This window comes from Nycticebus coucang, chromosome 10 (genome assembly GCF_027406575.1).
Source record: "Nycticebus coucang isolate mNycCou1 chromosome 10, mNycCou1.pri, whole genome shotgun sequence".
Taxonomy (NCBI): Eukaryota; Metazoa; Chordata; class Mammalia; order Primates; family Lorisidae; genus Nycticebus; species Nycticebus coucang.
Window position 1 is genome coordinate 80,359 of NC_069789.1, and position 17,261 is coordinate 97,619.

Here is a 17,261-nt window from a genome sequence, read left to right on the forward strand (position 1 = left end):
AATCTCCAACTCCTGGGCTTAAGCGATTCTCTTGCCTCACCTTCCCAAGTAGCTGGGAGTACAGGCGCCCACCACAACACCCTGTTATTTATTGGCTGTAGTTGTCATTGTTTGGCAGGCCCGGGCTGGATTCTAACCCGCCAGCTCTGGTGTATGTGGCTGGCGCCTTAGCTGCTTGAGCTATAGGTGCCGAGCCAGTGTTTATGTATTTAATTTGTAGCCCAAGACAACCCTTATTCTTCTAGCGCAGCAGTTCTCAACCTGTGGGTCGTGCCCCCTTTGGACTGTATTAAAGGTTCATGGCATTAGGAAGGTTGAGAACCACTGTTCTAGTGTGTGGCAGAAAAAAAAAAAAAGGTTAGGCACCCTGTGTGGATTTCTATGAACAGTTCATTGTTTTTGTTGTTTAACATTCACTGATTTCAAAAAAGCAGCAGAGATCATCCAATCATGTTCTGTGAATGCTTCTAGATTTAGTGTGGTAGAGAAATAAGTGAAATTGGTCAGGGTTAGGGTTTTGTTATTTGAAATATTAGCTTTAGAATGTAGTTATAATAATATATTCCCTGATATTTTGAAAGCAAATGTGGTGTATTAACTTAAAGAGTTTTACTTCAAGATTTTCTCCTTGCCATATAGGGTATTTTAAATTTTTTGATACTATATTTCAGGAGGATTTGTGATTGGTGGAATATTATCTCCAGACACAATGTCATCTAAAAGGAAGACAAAGAGAAACATGGAAAAAGTCAACAAAATAGCTAATCAGAAAAGGATCTGTCTTGATAATGAAGAGAGAAGTATGAATTTATTTCTGAAAGTAACTTTTATATTTTATTTTGAGTAAGAATGCTTTGACAGGAAGCTCTTTGCAAAATTCAAAATTTACTTTTAAAAAATTCAGATGTGATACTTACTGTAGGTAGAGTTCTTTTTTTTTTTTTTTGAGACAGAACCTCAAGCTGTCGGCCTGGGTAGAGTGCCCATGGCATCACAGCTCACTGCAACCTCCAACTCCTGAGTTTAAGCGATTCTCTTGCCTCGGCCTCCCAAGTAGCTGGGACTACAGGTACCTGCCACAACGACTGGCTATTTTTTGGTTGTAGTTGTCATTGTTGTTTGGCAGGCCCAGGCTAGATTCGAACCCTCTAGCTCTGATGTATGTGGTTGGTGCCTTAGCCTCTTGAGCTACAGGTGCCAAGCCAGAATTCATTTTTAATGTCAATTCTTTTCCAAATTTTGGAAGTAAGATAATTTTATTAATTAAAAATTTGTTAATGTAGTATAAGTCTCTCTCTCCTTCTCCATGAGGGGGGCCCACTTCGGTCTTTGGAAGTGTTCTAAACTTCCTCTTTGTTTTTAAATACTTTCTTTTCATCTTTCCTGGAGGTCCTCTTCCTATCCTTCCACATCAGATACCAGAACAGACATCACCTTTGGCTGTGAAATTCCTAAGGCACGCTGCGGCATTTGTAACTTTTCCTTATAACTTTCAAACATTAAAATTAAGAGATTAAGATTGGGAATTAAATTTTCAGCTTAGTCTTCCATTTTACTTTTCCACTTCTCTAAAGAATCTGAGCCAACTCCTCTGTCCTGACCACGCCCCAACATCATGAGGGTTGGAGCACTGGTTGGCAGTGTGTCTACTTTAGCCCTTGCCATAAAAGTCTTTGTCTCCTCTAAGAGAATAGCAAATAGGTTTGTAGTACACTTGTTCTCCTTTGCTGGCTCCTCTCCTACTTAGTAGAAGAGGAGGTCCCTAGATGCTGCTTTTGTATTCTACTTTTGGAAGACTGACCTGGCAAGGAGCAGAGTGGTACACTGAGCCTATAATGCAGCTTGCTTTTTTTTTTTTTGCCCTGTTCCCACAGAGGTGAGAGTGGCAGCTGGGTAAAGCTCTATCTAGGCAGTAGTCACAGGCTGTGGATGTTCACTCCAACTGGGTCAAATTGTGATTGCAGTTCAAAGCTAGTGGGTCCCCGTTGGAGTATTAGACTATGAGGGTGGTTCCCGCCAGGCAACCAGCGGAGGCCTCAGGGACAAGGCCACCAGACCTAGGGTCAGTGCCGTATCCTCAAAGGCAGAGCTATGAGGCTAGGCAGCAACACTGGAGCTGTGGCCTTGCAGGTAGGGCAGGAGCTATGTGAGTGGATGGGAGTCGGGATAGCAGCATGGCAGCTGCAGAGGTGGAGCTGCATGGGGGGTTGTGAATGTAGGTCTGTGAGTGGCCTTTGTTCTCCCACCTGCTCAGGTCCTATGGAGGTAGTCACTCCTAGGGTTCACAGGTAGTGTCTGTGATGTCTGTTCAACTCAAATCCCCTGTTGTGGGGGAGAGGTCCTCATCTGCCTGAAACAGCCTAGCGCAAGAGAGTATACTCTCTGCCTTCCCCTTTCCTGGCCCAGTGGGGAAGATGTGGAAGTGGCTGCTACAAAGCTGAGCCCCACGTAGACTTTGCATCTTAGACCTTAGAGCTCAGAGTGGTGTCAGTTGTAGTAACCTGGGAACAAAAGTTACCAGGTCCCTGTTGCAACTACTGTCTGGTGCAGTGTTGCTGCACAGACTTCAAGCAGCTCGCTGATCAGTCCAGAGGTCTGTGGAGCTCACAGGGGCACCCTCATAGCTCAGGCCATAAGTAGATGCCTCCTCTTCCTATCTGCAGAATTTGCTTCTCCAGTGTCTCACAATGCTCTTTCCAAGAGTGTAGACCTGCAACCACTTGGAATTTTGAATCCTCTTCTTGACAGTGACATTTAAAAGCTGATTATAGTCTACCATCTTGCCCCTAAACTCTAAAGAATTCTTTTTAAAGTGTATTACATACTTATAACTGTTTTAGAGAATTTGAAAAACATTATTTAACTTATTGATGATATAGTAGTTCAGGAGTTGACATGCTATGATAGGCTTATGGAAAAAAAAAATAGAAAATTTAAGGTGTTTGCTTCTCTATTAAATCATTGTGGATTTTGTGATTGGGTGTGGTGGCTCATACCTCCAATCCCAGCACTTGGGGAGGCCAAGGCAGGAGGATCACTTGAGACCAGGAGTTGATACCATCCTGGGCAGTGGTGGAGCAAGATCCTATTTATAAAAAAATATATATATATTGTGAGTTTTGAGTTTGAATTATTGTTTGTCAGAGTGATCATTTATAAACAGGAAGAGACTGTTATGCCTGTGACGTATTTCTTTTATAGCTTTTCTATGCTTACATTTTGTACTGTACTTTTATATAATTGAGAAGAATTTTAACTAAGTGGTTTGTATTTCAATGGCATTTCTTTTGCAGGGAGTAGATTAATGGTAAATCTGGATATACCTCTCGGAGATCCTTTGCAGCCAACAAGGGTAAAGGACCCCCAAACGAGAGAGATTATTCTCATGGGTAAGATCAGAGATGATACTGAAAATACTTAATCAAACCATTAGTAAGAACAAACTGCTTGATGATCAGCTTGTCTACTTTCCTTTGCTCTTCTGAACTCTTTCAGCCCTCATGTCCAGCAGAGGGTCTACTTCTATTAAGCAGTCTATGTGAGGACAACTGTGAAGAGTATTGATGACAGACTACCTCTAGGGGATATGTGTTTGTCCTCAAGGGGTATAAGTGACTTATGTATCATTAGTGTCTCTTCCAAAAGGGTCTGAGGCCTTCTGTGACGAGCAAAACACATAGGGACAGGGGATGTTTATGAGGAGTTGAGGCAAGTTAATTGGCAGACCCAAGGATACATTCTAACTGGGGGGGCCAGGCAGGGATTGGGGACAGGGCACAGACACCCTTCTGGGCCTGTGGATGCCAATAATGGTACCTAGGACATGAAACTTTTGTTGAGGATGACTAGCAAGGACATCAATCAGTCGTAACAAATGCCAACCTTAACCACAGGCTGACAACAAGGTTCTTGACGTCTCTAGCTATTACATAGGCATTAAGTATTTAGTCTCTGGAAAGCTATGTAAGGACTACGGTGGGGTAGAGGTTAAGGAATACTCGGCAATTACCAATTCGGCAATATTTACACATGGGAAATGTTTAAATATTTTAACAGCTGTTAGGATTGTACCACCTAGTACTAAGGATTATTTGTCCTAAGTTAAAATACAAATAACTCAAACCAGAAAGGTGGTAATAGTATTCCCAATTAAAATGTCGGCGATGAACTAGGTTCCATTTGACATCTTAAGTTAACAGTCAAGTTATTTCTATAATCATATTCCTTTTTGTGAACAGAGGTAGAAGTACAGAGAATTTCATTTAGTATAATGTCTTAACTATAAAAACATAGCTGTATTCTACCAGATTAGAAAAATTATGAGTTATCAGTTCACTTTTTATCTGTTTCTTTAATTTATGTATTTTTCTATATCATCTGCTCTGTGGGATCACTTACGTTCTAAAATATCTAAGAAAGTAGAAGCTGGTGATAAAAGAATATTTTAATTATAGATCTGGGAAGGTTAGTAAGTGAAAGGGAAATTTTTGAAAGTGAAATAGTAATTTCTGAGTAACAGAATCCTGATTTCTCGTAGCTTTTACCTGATAAATGTCTTACCAGTCAAGCAAATAGATAAAAACTATTGGCACGGTGATGATACACTTGTGGGCTATTTTAAATTAAAAAAAAAAAAGCGTTATTTTGTTAAATCTCAGCTAGAAATAATAATGCTGCCATTATTAAAAACTAAGCCTTAGCATAGTGCTTACTCTGTGCTAAACAATGTTTTAAGTAGCTTACACATACTAACTCTTTGATAGGCATAGCAGCTAATTAAAATAGATGGACTATTATTATTATACTTCACAGAAAAGGAAATTGAGGTAGAGAAAATGAGCTTAATTAACTGGCCTGAGGTCATATTCCTTACAAGGCAGAGGCCAGATTTGACTCCTAACATTCTATCTCTATATATGTGTGTGTATGTGTGTTGTATCATTGACCAATGAGTTTTATTGCTACTGGTTTATATTTATATTACTATTTTCACCTAGATCTTGTGCGGCCACGAGATACGTGTCAATTTTTTGTTAAGCATGGTGAGTTGGAAGTATATAAAACATTGGATACACCCTTTTTTTCTACTGGGAAATTAGTAATAGGACCACATCAAGAAAAGGGAAAGCAGCATGTTGGCTCAGATATATTGGTGAGTATATTTCATCATATAGACCTATTTATGTTTTGCTGTAGATGTAGATTTGATGAGGCATTAAAATGTTTTTTCTCAGAAATGAAATCCTATTCTATGTTACACAGAGAAATGTTTTTATTTGTTAAATAAAACCAATACTTATTGGTATAACCAATACTTATTTAACCAACCAATACTTACTTAAAAGTACTTGTTCTACGTATAGAACTGCAGCCTTGAGTCCAGAATTTTTAAGGAATGGTCTTTATATAAAAGAATCTGGGTGTCCCTCTTTGCTTCCTCAGTGACTCACAATGTTCTTTACAAGAGTGTAGAATTTTAGAGATGGAAGAGATTATAGAAATGAAGTCTAATTCCACATTTTTCTTACTATACAATTGAGAAATAAGTTAAAAGATTCTTCAAAAATCATTATTATCTCAATTACCCTGATTGGATCATTATACATTATATACATGTATCAAAATATCACATGTACCACATAAATGTGCACAGTGATTATCTATCACTTTAAAACAGTAACCTGAAAAAAAACGAAAAATAAAAATAAATGAAATTTAAAAAAATTACTTAACTATTTAGCAGTAGTCTTAGGACTAAGAACTAGTTGTTTCAGTAAGTGCTAAGTAACGTACTATTATCTATAATAACATTGACTGAGGTTATAATGAGATTCAAGGTGAGTGAGTCTCTCTTTTTTTCTTTTTTCTTTTTCTCTTCTACCCCCAGTTGGAGACATATACCTTTGCAACTGAATTTGAAAATTATAGAATTTAAAGCCAGACATAGCAGTTCACACCTGTAATCCTAGTACTCTGGGAGGCAAAGGCAGGGTGGATTTCTTGAGCTCACAAGTTCAAGACCAACCTGAGCAAGAGCAAGAGCCTGTCTCTACTAAAAAATAGAAAAACGGAGGCAAGAGAAGCGCTTGAGCCGAACAGTTAGAGGTTGCTGTGAGCTATGATTGATGACGCCATGGCACACTACCCAAGGCGACAAGCCGAGACTCTTTATCTCAAAAAAAAAAAAAGAAAAAAGAAAAGAGTAGAATTTGAAAAGCATCAAATTTTAAGAATATTAAACATTATACCTGCATTTAAAAATGTTACAGCCAAAGGATATTTTTCAGTTTGTGACATTTTAGGAATCTGTGAAATTATTAGTTACCAAAGTATCACATTCAAAATGATTTTTTTTACTGTCAAAATTAAATTCAAAAAATGAGAAAAAAAGTGAAGACTCTCGAGTTTATATTAACAAAAAAGGGCAAATTTAGGCAAGAAAAGGAATACATATAAGGATTAAAGATTTATTTTTATATTAATGTAACTAGAATCCTGACTTGAATTAATGTAAAAATATTCATTAATCCAATCGTAAAATGTTACTGGCCTCCATTTATTATTGAAAGAATAAAAACACCTTTTTTTTGAGACAGTCGCACTTTGTTGGCCCAGGCTAGAGTGTAGTAGTATCAGCCTAGCTCACAACAACCTCTAAATCCTGGTTTGTTATCAACCTCCTGAGTAGTTGGGACTATAGGTGTCCACCACGGTGTCCCAGACTTTTTTTTTTTAAGTAGAGACAGGGTTTTACTCTTGCTCAGGCTGGTCTCGAACTCCTGAGCTCAAGGGATCTTCCTGGGTTGGTCTCCCAGAGTACTAGAATTATAGGCATGAGCCATCTAGCCTAGCTGTGACACATTTTAAAAGCAGCAGGACTGATAAAGTAACAATAATGAGGATAAACAGTATGAAATGTTATCACTGAACATAGCAGTTACTCATTGAAATGTAATGCCTTTACTATACAAAAAGATATTCAAATAGTAAGTTTGAAAGTGTTTAACCTAGCTAATATTCAAAGAAATCCACATTTAAAGCCAAATGACACTTTGTAATTACTGAGTTAGTGGATGTTATTTAAAAAATATTCATATCCTATGACCTATAAATCTCATTTCTAGAAATATTTCTTAGAGGAAATAATTTAAAAGTTAAGAAGGAATCTGAACATACGTAGTTATTTATTGAAACATTGATTATAATTGCAAAAATGAGAAACCACTGGAATGCAGGCAGGAAGAAAATTGTTGCATTTTTATTTGATTTAGTAATGGGAAAAATTATTATATGGTACAACAAACTGTTATATGGCACTTGTATGTTTCAGGCACTGTACTAAGCATTTTAAAATTAGTTTAAGCATGTTATTTTGAAGAATAGCCGTATGAGAGGTCTGGGGATAAACATTTAAGCAAATGTGCAAGATATAAGTTCTTTATATAGAGAGTAGAACCTCTATAAGTTGACCACCCAAAGAACTGTAACAAACTGATCAACACACAAAGGTTGTCAACATAAGGATCTAGGCCTACCGTATATATCATGTGGTGCGGATCTGGTCTATGAAAATTAGGTCAACTTTAGGAGGTGGTCAGCTATGGAGATTCTACTGTTTTTTGGTCAGAAAAATAGATACTATACAGTAGAACCACAGAAGAATTAACATATGAATTATGAGAGCTGTATGTAGAAGTCTCCTAGAAGACACCAAGAAAATATTAAGAAATAAAAAATATTAAAGTTAAATAATGTGGAGAACAGGGGAAAACATGCCAACATAAATAACCAGAATTTTAGGAGAGAAAAATATCTCAATGAACAATGGTTGGAAATATTTTTTAAATTAGACAATATATGTTCCAGAACTTGAAAAAAAGTGACAGTACCCTACTAAAAGGAACCAGTTCCTTGGAGAAATGCTTGATTCCAGGCTTGGGTCTGAGCTTAGAGCATTTTTAGTATACTTGACAGTCCACTTCTGCTAAAGATCATGCAAAAAAACAAAAGCAAATACAGAACCTGAATTTGATCAAGTATCTAGATCTGACAACTAGTTTATAGTAAATAAAGGATATAGAATCTTTCAAATGACACCTGGGCACATAATCAGTAAAATTCAGTTGTGTGAAGATTTTCATGATAAGCTGCTTGATGTATTTAATAAATAAACTTTAAGAAATAAAAAAGAGGGCGGCGCCTGTGGCTCAAAGGAGTAGGGCGTCAGCCCCATCTACTAGAGGTGGTGGGTTCAAACCTGGCCCCGGCCAAAAACAGCAAAAAAAAGAGAAATGAAAAAGAGACAACCAGGAGTTTCTCAACCATGACACTTGATATGTTGGACTAGATAAATCTTTGCTGTCAGGGGATTCTCCTGTTCATTGTAGGATATTTAGAAGCTTGCCTGGCCTCTACCCATTAGATTCCAGAAGCACAATTTTAGTTGTGAGAAATGTCTCCAGAAATTACCCATTGTCTCCTGAAGGGAAAAATCACCCAAGATTGAGAACACCTAATATAGATTGAAAGATTTAAGAAGTCAGATCAACCAGTCAATGTATGTGACCCTTAATTGAATCCTGATTCAAACAAATTCTTGAAAATATTATATTTAAGACATGATTTGGAAATTTGAATATTGCCTGGGTATTTGATATTAAGTATTTTTTGGTGTGATATCAGTATTGCATTTACATTATTTAAACACTTGATCTTTCAGTACACACTGAAATATTTGCAGATGAATTTTGATTATGGGCATTTCAAAATACAGTAGAACCTCTGTAAGTTGACCACCCAAGGGACTATAACAAATTGGTCTACATATGGAGGTGGTCAACACAGGAAACTAGGCCTACTGTACTGTTAAGTACATGTGGTGCATGTTTGGTCTATGAAAATTAGGTCAATTTAAGGAAGTGGTCAACTATGGAGGTTCTGCTATAATGTCCACTGAAGGAAGTAGAGAGACCCTAAATTGGACAGTTTGTTAGTATTAGGTATTCATGGAAGTTCATATTTTTGTGAATCTTAAAAGCCTTCTTAAATATTTTTTTTTTTTTTTATTAAACCATAGCTGTGTACATTACTATGATCGTGGGGCACCATACACTTGGTTCATATATCGTTTGACACATTTTCATCACATTAGTTAACATAGCTTTTGTAGCATTTTCTTAGTTATTTTGCTAAGACCTTTACATTCCACATTTACTAGGATTCACATATACCCTTATAAGATGCACCGCTGGTGTAATCCCATTAGTCTCCCTCCTATGTATTCTTAGAGAAACAAATTGAATAGATAAGGAAAAAACAGCTAGAAATTGAGGCTTGACTTTTTATACATACATATGTACATACATACATACATACAGGGTCTTGCTCTGTTGCTGGGGCCAGAGTGCAGTGATGTCATTATAGTTCACCGCATCCTTGAGCTCTTGGGCTCGAGCCTCCTTCCTGAATAGCTAGGACTATAGCCACAGCTAATTTTTAAAATTTTTTTAGAGGCAGTCTCACTATGTTGTCCAGCTGATCTTGGAATCCTTGATTCAAGTGATCTTCCCACGTTGGCCTCCCAAAGTTCTGATAGTACAGGCGTGAGCCACTGTGCTGCTCCTGTGCTTGACTTTCTGTGGTGTTACTTTTCTTTTTAATTGTTGCAAATTCTCTTTTGGATGTAATAAGAATTTTTTTTTTCTTATTAAGTTATAAAAATGCCTTTAGAACATTTCAGGACATTTTTTCTCATTTAAGGAGGCATTATATCATAGTGGTATAGGGAATAAATTCTGCAATCAAAGTGCTTGAGTCAAATCCCAACTCTGTCAGTTACATGATGATGTTGGAAAATTACTTAATCTCTCTGTGCCTCAGTGTCTTCATCTGTGAAAGCTATTAAAATAGTACTTGTCTCATTAGTAGGCACATACATTAAATGAATAAAAATAAAGTGCTAGGAACAGTGCCTGACACAGAGTAATTGCTGTGTTAGTGCTAGCTATTATTGCTTTTTTGGTATTTTAGGCTCATTGTGTAAAGTAGCCAAAAAAAAAAAAAAAACAAAGTAGGACAAATAATTATGAGGCAAAATATTTTTGATGGATGTCTTAGTCAGTTTGGGCTGGTATAATGAGAATTCCATTGACCTTGATCTGTGTCTCTTCATTAATTCCATTCTTGAAAGCTCTACCCTCATGACCTAATTATCCACCAAAGGTCTCACCTCCTAATAACATCACATTAGAGGATTAAGATTTTAAAATATGAATTTGGGGGATATACATTGAATCTGTAACAATGGCTGAAGCTAAGTATTTGAAGGCCTTACAATTTTTTATTTTTAGTTGTCCCCAGTAAACCAGATTATTGCCAGCGTGCTACCTATGTATAAAGTGCGAACTTTGCCATGTTTGAATGTGAAAGCCAGCATAACTTTCTTAATCTTGATGCTTGTGTAAAATGTGATTTTTCTGGGGGAAAAGAATTTGGATTTAGCTTTTTATTCTTTTTGATTCATCAGTCAGATTGAGTTGTTGGATGTCCCCAAGCATGGAACTTTTCATGAGGCATACATAAAACCTAGCTATATTTTTAGTATAACTAGGTGATAATCTTTATAGTGGTTATGGCTTTTCATAAGCTAATAAATAATAAAAACAAAAAGAAATCTTCCTGTTGCTGCTCTAACAGATTACAGTCATGGATCACTTAACAAAGGGGATATATTCTGCGAAATGAGTGAAAGGATAATTTTGTCATATCAGCACCTTAAGGTGGCACAGCTTACTCTTCACCTATGCAGTGTGGGGTAGCCTGTCTCTTCTAGGCTGCAGACCCGCACAGCGTGTTTTTGTGCTGAGTACTGTAGACTATGCTAAATCTAGAAACAATTTTTATTTCTTCAATAATAAACCAAGATTAGCTTAATTTTTTTACTTCATAAACTTTTACATTTTTTAAACTTTTTTTGTAATACTTAAAACACAACCATATTGTACAATACAATAAAATATAAAAATATTTTCCTTATATCCTTATTCTGTAAACATTTTTCTATTTTCTAAATTTTTTATATTTCTTTTTCAACTTTTTTATTAAAAACTAAGCACGCACACACACACACACACACACACACATTATCCTGGGCATAGAGAGGGTCAGAATCATCAAATCACTGCCTTCCATCTTGATAATCTTGTTTTACTACAAAGTCCTCAGGGACAGTAACACACATGGAGCTGTCATCTCCAATAATAAATGTCTTCTTCTGGATAGGTAAACTGTAAAATTGTTTTTGGTTTTTATAAGTAGATTTTTTGTTTTAATAAGTAGAACTAGTATACTCTAAAACAGTGGTTCTCAACGTGTGGGTCACGACCCACAGGAACTGTATTAAAGGGCCACGGCATTACTAAGGTTGAGAACCACTGCTCTAAAATAACAATAAAAAAGAAAAGCTAAGTACATAAACCAACAACATAGTTGTTTATTATTATAACGTATTATATACATATACTATACATAATTATATGTGCTGTACTTTTGTAAGACTGTCAGTGTAATAGATTTATTTACACCAGCATCACACTATCTTGTGAGTAATGTGTTGTGCTATGATAGCTATGATGTCACTAGACAATAAGAACTTTTTAGTTCCTTTATAGCCTTATAGGACTGCCATTATTTATGTGATTCGACATTGACCAGAACATCATCATGTGGCCCATGACTGTACCACAAATTTAGTAGCTTAAAACGATACCCTTTTATTATCTCAGTTACGTAGGTTAGAAGTCTGGCAGACTTGACTGATATCAGAAAGCTGGAGTCAAGGTGTTAGCAGGTCTGTTTTCCTTTCTGTAGTTATGAAGGTGAATCTGCTTTCAGTTCATTTATAGTCTTATTCAGATTGTTGGCAGATTCATTTTCATGTGGTTATGAGATTGAGATTACAGTTTCCTCACTAGCTGTTGGCCTGAGTGACATTCTCAGCTTCTAGAAATAGCCTATGTTCCTTGGCTCGTGGCCTATGCGTTTTCATTGCCAGCAACAGTGCAAATTCTTTTCCATGCTTTGAATTTCTCTGACTTATGCTTCAATATCTCCTCTGCTTCCAGCAGTAGAAAGTTTTCCATTTGTAAGGGCCCATGTGATTAGATTGGGCCTGTCTACATTATCAAGAATATTTTACTCCTCTCAGGTTTCCTTTTGCCATGAATTAATAACATATTTATAAGTCCTGGAGATTAGAGTATAGGCAGTCATTAGGAAATTGTTATTCTGCCTTCCACATTTTCTTTAAGGTTCTTTGGTGTGGTGTTGTCGTGGTTCACTTGGAAACGAGATTTTTATTTTTTAATTTTACAGATATTTTATGTTAACTTTGGTTACCTTTTGTGTACCTTACACGAAACATCTTACATAATAACTACTGGGGATTCTTTCTATATTCCTTCAGGTAAGTGTAATTAATGACATTTTATTTTACATACCTAGATAATATTTATATAGTTGCTTAAGGGCATTATGAAAATTGAAGCCACAGTACTCAAAATGAAGTGTGGTATGACTGATGCCAAAGCAGTTTGGTACATACAGTAGAACCTCTATAACCCAAAGGACTGTAACAAACTGGCCAGCATATGGAGGTACTCCACATAAGGAACTAGGCCTACTGTACTGATAATATATAGGTGGTGCATGTCCAGTCTATGAAAATTAGGTCAACTTAAGGAGGTGGTCAGTGTAGGGAGGTGATCAACTATGGAGGTTCTACTGCATTTTCCTTTCATTTAACATTCAGTAATTGCATTACTATTCTGGTACATAAATGAACAAGTTGTTTATTTTTTTTTGGCCGGGGCTGGGTTTGAACCCGCTACCTCCGGTATATGGGACCGGCGCCCTACTCCTTGAGCCACAGGCGCCGCCCAAGTTGTTTATTTTTAAATAAACTAAAAATTTTTTATTTAGAAGATACATTGTATTTCAAGGTAGGAAGAAGATTATTTCCCCTTATTTCCTAGAGATAAGAAATTATGTGCTCATTTTTTAGTGGGTTATTTTAAACATACAGAACGGTGTACTTTATTCACCTATTAAAGAGCACAAATCATTGGAAACAGGTATTTTAATCTATCCTGAAAGTTTGATCAAAACAACCAAAATCCCCGAGTTCTAATTGAAAGAGACAATAATAGGGTGGCGCCTGTGGCTCAAGGACTAGGGCGCCGGTCCCATATGCCGGAGGTGGTCCCATATGCCGGAGGTGGCGGGTTTAAACCCAGCCCTGGCCAAAAAAAAGAAAGAGATAATAATAGTAGTTAAATTTATATAATCTTTGGTATATGTCAGCCAGCACTGTTTTAAATATATTTAACTCAGTTAATCTTTTTTTATTTTTTGAGACAGTCTCAGTCGCCCTCAGTAGAGTGCTGTGACGTCACAACTCACAGCAACCTCCAACTATTGGACTTGAGTGATTCTCTTGCCTCAGCTTCCTGAGTAGCTGAGACTACAGGCACCCACCACAATGCCCAGCTATTTTTTGTTACTGTTGCCACTGCTGTTTTAGCTGGCTGGGGCCGGGTTCGAATCCGCCACCCTCGGTATATAGGGCTGGCACCCTACCTGCTGAGCCACATTAAGATACATATTATTAATCTTAATATGTATCAATTTCTAATATATACAAAGTCTCAGTAATATATGTAATAGCATATGTAGTGCTTATTATTTATCTGTAGTTCACTTTTGCTGTTATTTATCACCCCATTTTATTTAAGAGTAGCATTTGGGCTCAGTGCCCATAGCACTGTGGTTATGGTGCCAGCCACATGCACCAAGGGTGGTGGGTTCAAAAGTGGCCCGGGGCAGCTAAACAACAACAACCAAAAAATAGCTGGGCGTTGTGGTGGGCACCTGTAGTCCCAGCTACTTGGGAGGCTGAGGCAAGAGAATTGAGGTTGTTGTGAGCTGTGACACGACAGCACTCTACTGAGGGTGACTATAAGTAAGACTCTGTCTCAAAAAAAAAAAAAAAGTAGCATTTGCCTTTTTTAAATTTTGAAATTTTATTTTAATTAATACTGTACCTTTGTATGTTTTCCTTGTATTTGCATTATGTCAGGGTTAGGGGAATCAACAGCAGTTCTAAAGACCTAATAAAGATTGGTGTCAAAAAGACATTTTCCTTTCCCATACCCTTGATTAACTCATCTCTGTATTTATTACTATAATGATGAGAAATTTATGTTCTTTCAAGCCTTACCTGGATCATTTGCGATAGTTAACTCTTAAATCTTTGAGTTCATGGAATTAAATTAGTTCCTTTGGGCTAGGTGAATTATTTTTATTTTATGTTATATATTATGAATGCCACGTGATGACTAAATGTCTAATCAAAGGGAAATGATTCCTATGGAAATAAGTTTTGTATTTTTTTATCACTTTACTTTTAGGTAATTATTACAACATCAAAAATCTCTTGAATGAAGAAAGTACTCTTCTTTTCACTCAGATAAAAAGATGAAAGATGAAGCAAGTTTGAATACATACAGCAGTTTGTATATTTGGGAGGGGCACTTATCATTGTAATTAATTCTGATGTCTTAAAATAAAAATGTTATTTAGTTTTGTGTAAACTTGTACTTGATTAATATTTGAAACTCCACATGTATCTTAATAGTTTTTCCATGACTATACACATGGTCTGTAGTGATGCCCATATTATGACATTATTTTAATAATATAAAAAATTTAAAAATGAAATACAGAACTTTTTATCAGAAGAGATATGATTAATTTGTCTATTCATTTAATAAAAACTTTTCTAAATATTAGTTTTAAATAATTGATCATTAAATAATCCAATAGTAGAGAGCTGTGGTGAATGGTATGTATTTGGCATTAGTTTCTTAGGGTTACTATAACCAGGTACCATAAACTGAGTGAGTTAAAGCAACAGAAATCTATTTTCTTAACTCTGGAGTCTAAAAGTCTGAAAAAGGTGTTGTCTGTGCTATTGTAGGGGAGGATCCTTCCTTCCTTTGTCCTAACATCTGGTGGCTTACTGGCAGTCTTTGGCATTTCTTGGCTTACTACTGTAGCGCTTTAGTCTTTATCTCCGTTGTCACGTGTTCTCACCTCTGCTGTCTTTGTCTTCGGGTGACATCTATTTAACTATTATTTACAAATATTTCCTCTCAAGTTTCTGTTCATATTTTCTCCCTGTGTGCTTTGCTACTACTTTTTTTGTGTGTTCTCCTTCCCTTCCCACTTTTAATATTAAAATGAAGTGTCTCAATAAACCAAAACTAAAATACTACATATGGATAAATTTTATAATTATCATTAACTCTGAATAGGTTGATGTCTCATTATCCTTAGGCCAGCCCCTTTTTCAGCTTTGTCATTTAACAGTGAAATATACATATTCAAAACAGTTTTGGGAGGTGGGGCTTAGGAGGAATGAGGTATGATAAGGCTTTTTTAATTTCCACTGCCATAAAAATGAAAGATTATTTCTCTTTAGAGCATGACAAATTTGTTGTTCCGTAGAAATAAATACAGTTGTTAGATTTCTGTCTAAATATTTTATAATCTGGTTATATTTATACATACATATATAAAGATTTTTATTACAAAATAAAATTCGGCTAGACGTTTTCTTTATTGAATAGTCCAAGTCCAGTAACATAACTGCTATATTGCAAGTAAAATTTGGGGATATTACTTTAAAGGGAAACACTTAAAAATGTATTAGACATTTTGATTTTAGTAATTCAATCTTTTAACTTACCCAAAATTTTACATAAATTTTATATGCAATTTTGCAATTTCTCTAAATCATAAAGATTTCTCCAAATTATGTTATTAAGTTTAAATACAAATGCTTAAAAATTTTTCTAATACTTACTGAATTCTTTATCATATTCCTATTTTGCAGTGTTCTTTTTTGTATTGTTTGGGATTCATTGAGGGTACAAAGAATTAGGTTACACTGATTGCATTGTTGGGTAAAGTCCCTCTTACAATTGTGTCCTGCCCCCAAGAGATATGTGATACACCATGACTCCCAACCCCCTCTCTCCTTTCATAAGTGCAAAATGTCCTTATAATAAAAGGATTTTTCCTTCTGGGTAGATGCCCAGTAATGGGATTGCAGGATCAAATGGGAGGTCTAGTTTGAATTCTTTGAGGATTCTCCATACTTCTTTCCAAAAATGTTGTATTAGTTTGCAGTCCCACCAGAGAAGTGTTCCCTTCTCTCCACATCCACGCCAGCATTTGCAGCTTTCAGATTTTGTGATGTGGGCCATTCTCACTGGGTTAGGTGATATTTTAGGGTGGTTTTGATTTGCATTTCTCTAATAATTAGGGACAATGAGCATTTTTTCATATGTTAGCCATTTGTCTTCTTTAGAGGAGATTCTATTCTTCTCTCTTGCCCAGTGATACATGGGATGGTTGGGTGTTTTTTTGTTGACTTAATTGAGTTCTCTGTAGGTCCTAGTTATCAAGTTTTTGTCCAATTCATGATATGCAAATATCTTTTCCCATTCTAAAGGTTGTCTCCTTACCTGTATAGAAGCTTTTCAGTTTAATTAAGTCCCATTTGTTTATTTTTGTTGTTGTTGCAATTGCCACTGGACTCTTCTTCGTAAAGTCTTTCCCCAGGCTGATTATCTTCAAGTGTTTTTTTCCACACTTTCTTCAAACATTTTTATTGTTTCATGCCTTAAATTTAAATCTCTTATCCATCTTGAGTCAATTTTTGTAAGTGGTAAGAAGTGTGGGTCTAGTTTCAGTCTTTTACATGTGGTTATTCAGTTCTCCCAACACCATTTATTGAATGGGGATTCTTTTCCCCAGTGTATGTTCTTGTTTGGTTTATCAAAGATCAGGTGGCTGTAAGAGGTTAGTTTCATCTCATGGTTTTCTATACGGTTCCAAATGTCACTATCTCTATTTTTGTGCTAATACAATACTTAAAACTGATATGTGATGAAGTCAGCAAGAGCATGCTTTGAGGAAAGAACACCATTTTCAATAACTTGTACTGGGAAAACTGGATAGCCATATGCTGAAAAATAAAACTGAACTCCTAAACCTATGTACAAAAATTAAGATGGATTATAGACTTGAATGTAAGACCTGAAACTATAAAAAATACTAGAGAAAAACCTAAGGAAAACTCTTGTGGACATGGGTCTTAGGCAAAGAATTCATGACTAAAGCCTCAAAAGCACAGGCAA

At 36.1% G+C, this 17,261-nt stretch overlaps 1 protein-coding gene across 2 annotated transcripts in view; it reads left to right on the plus strand.

Annotated features, from left to right (window-relative positions):
* Positions 1 to 14,781, plus strand: part of CENPC (centromere protein C) — a 57,325-nt gene extending 42,544 nt beyond the window's left edge. For both annotated transcript variants that reach the window (XM_053607664.1, XM_053607665.1), the window contains 5 exons: positions 672 to 800; positions 3,294 to 3,389; positions 4,998 to 5,152; positions 12,373 to 12,463; positions 14,466 to 14,781. In XM_053607664.1, the coding sequence (XP_053463639.1) occupies positions 672 to 800; positions 3,294 to 3,389; positions 4,998 to 5,152; positions 12,373 to 12,463; positions 14,466 to 14,536 (542 nt within the window). In that variant the 3' untranslated portion in view covers positions 14,537 to 14,781. The remainder of the gene's footprint in view (positions 1 to 671; positions 801 to 3,293; positions 3,390 to 4,997; positions 5,153 to 12,372; positions 12,464 to 14,465) is intronic.
* The last annotated feature ends 2,480 nt before the right edge of the window (positions 14,782 to 17,261 follow it).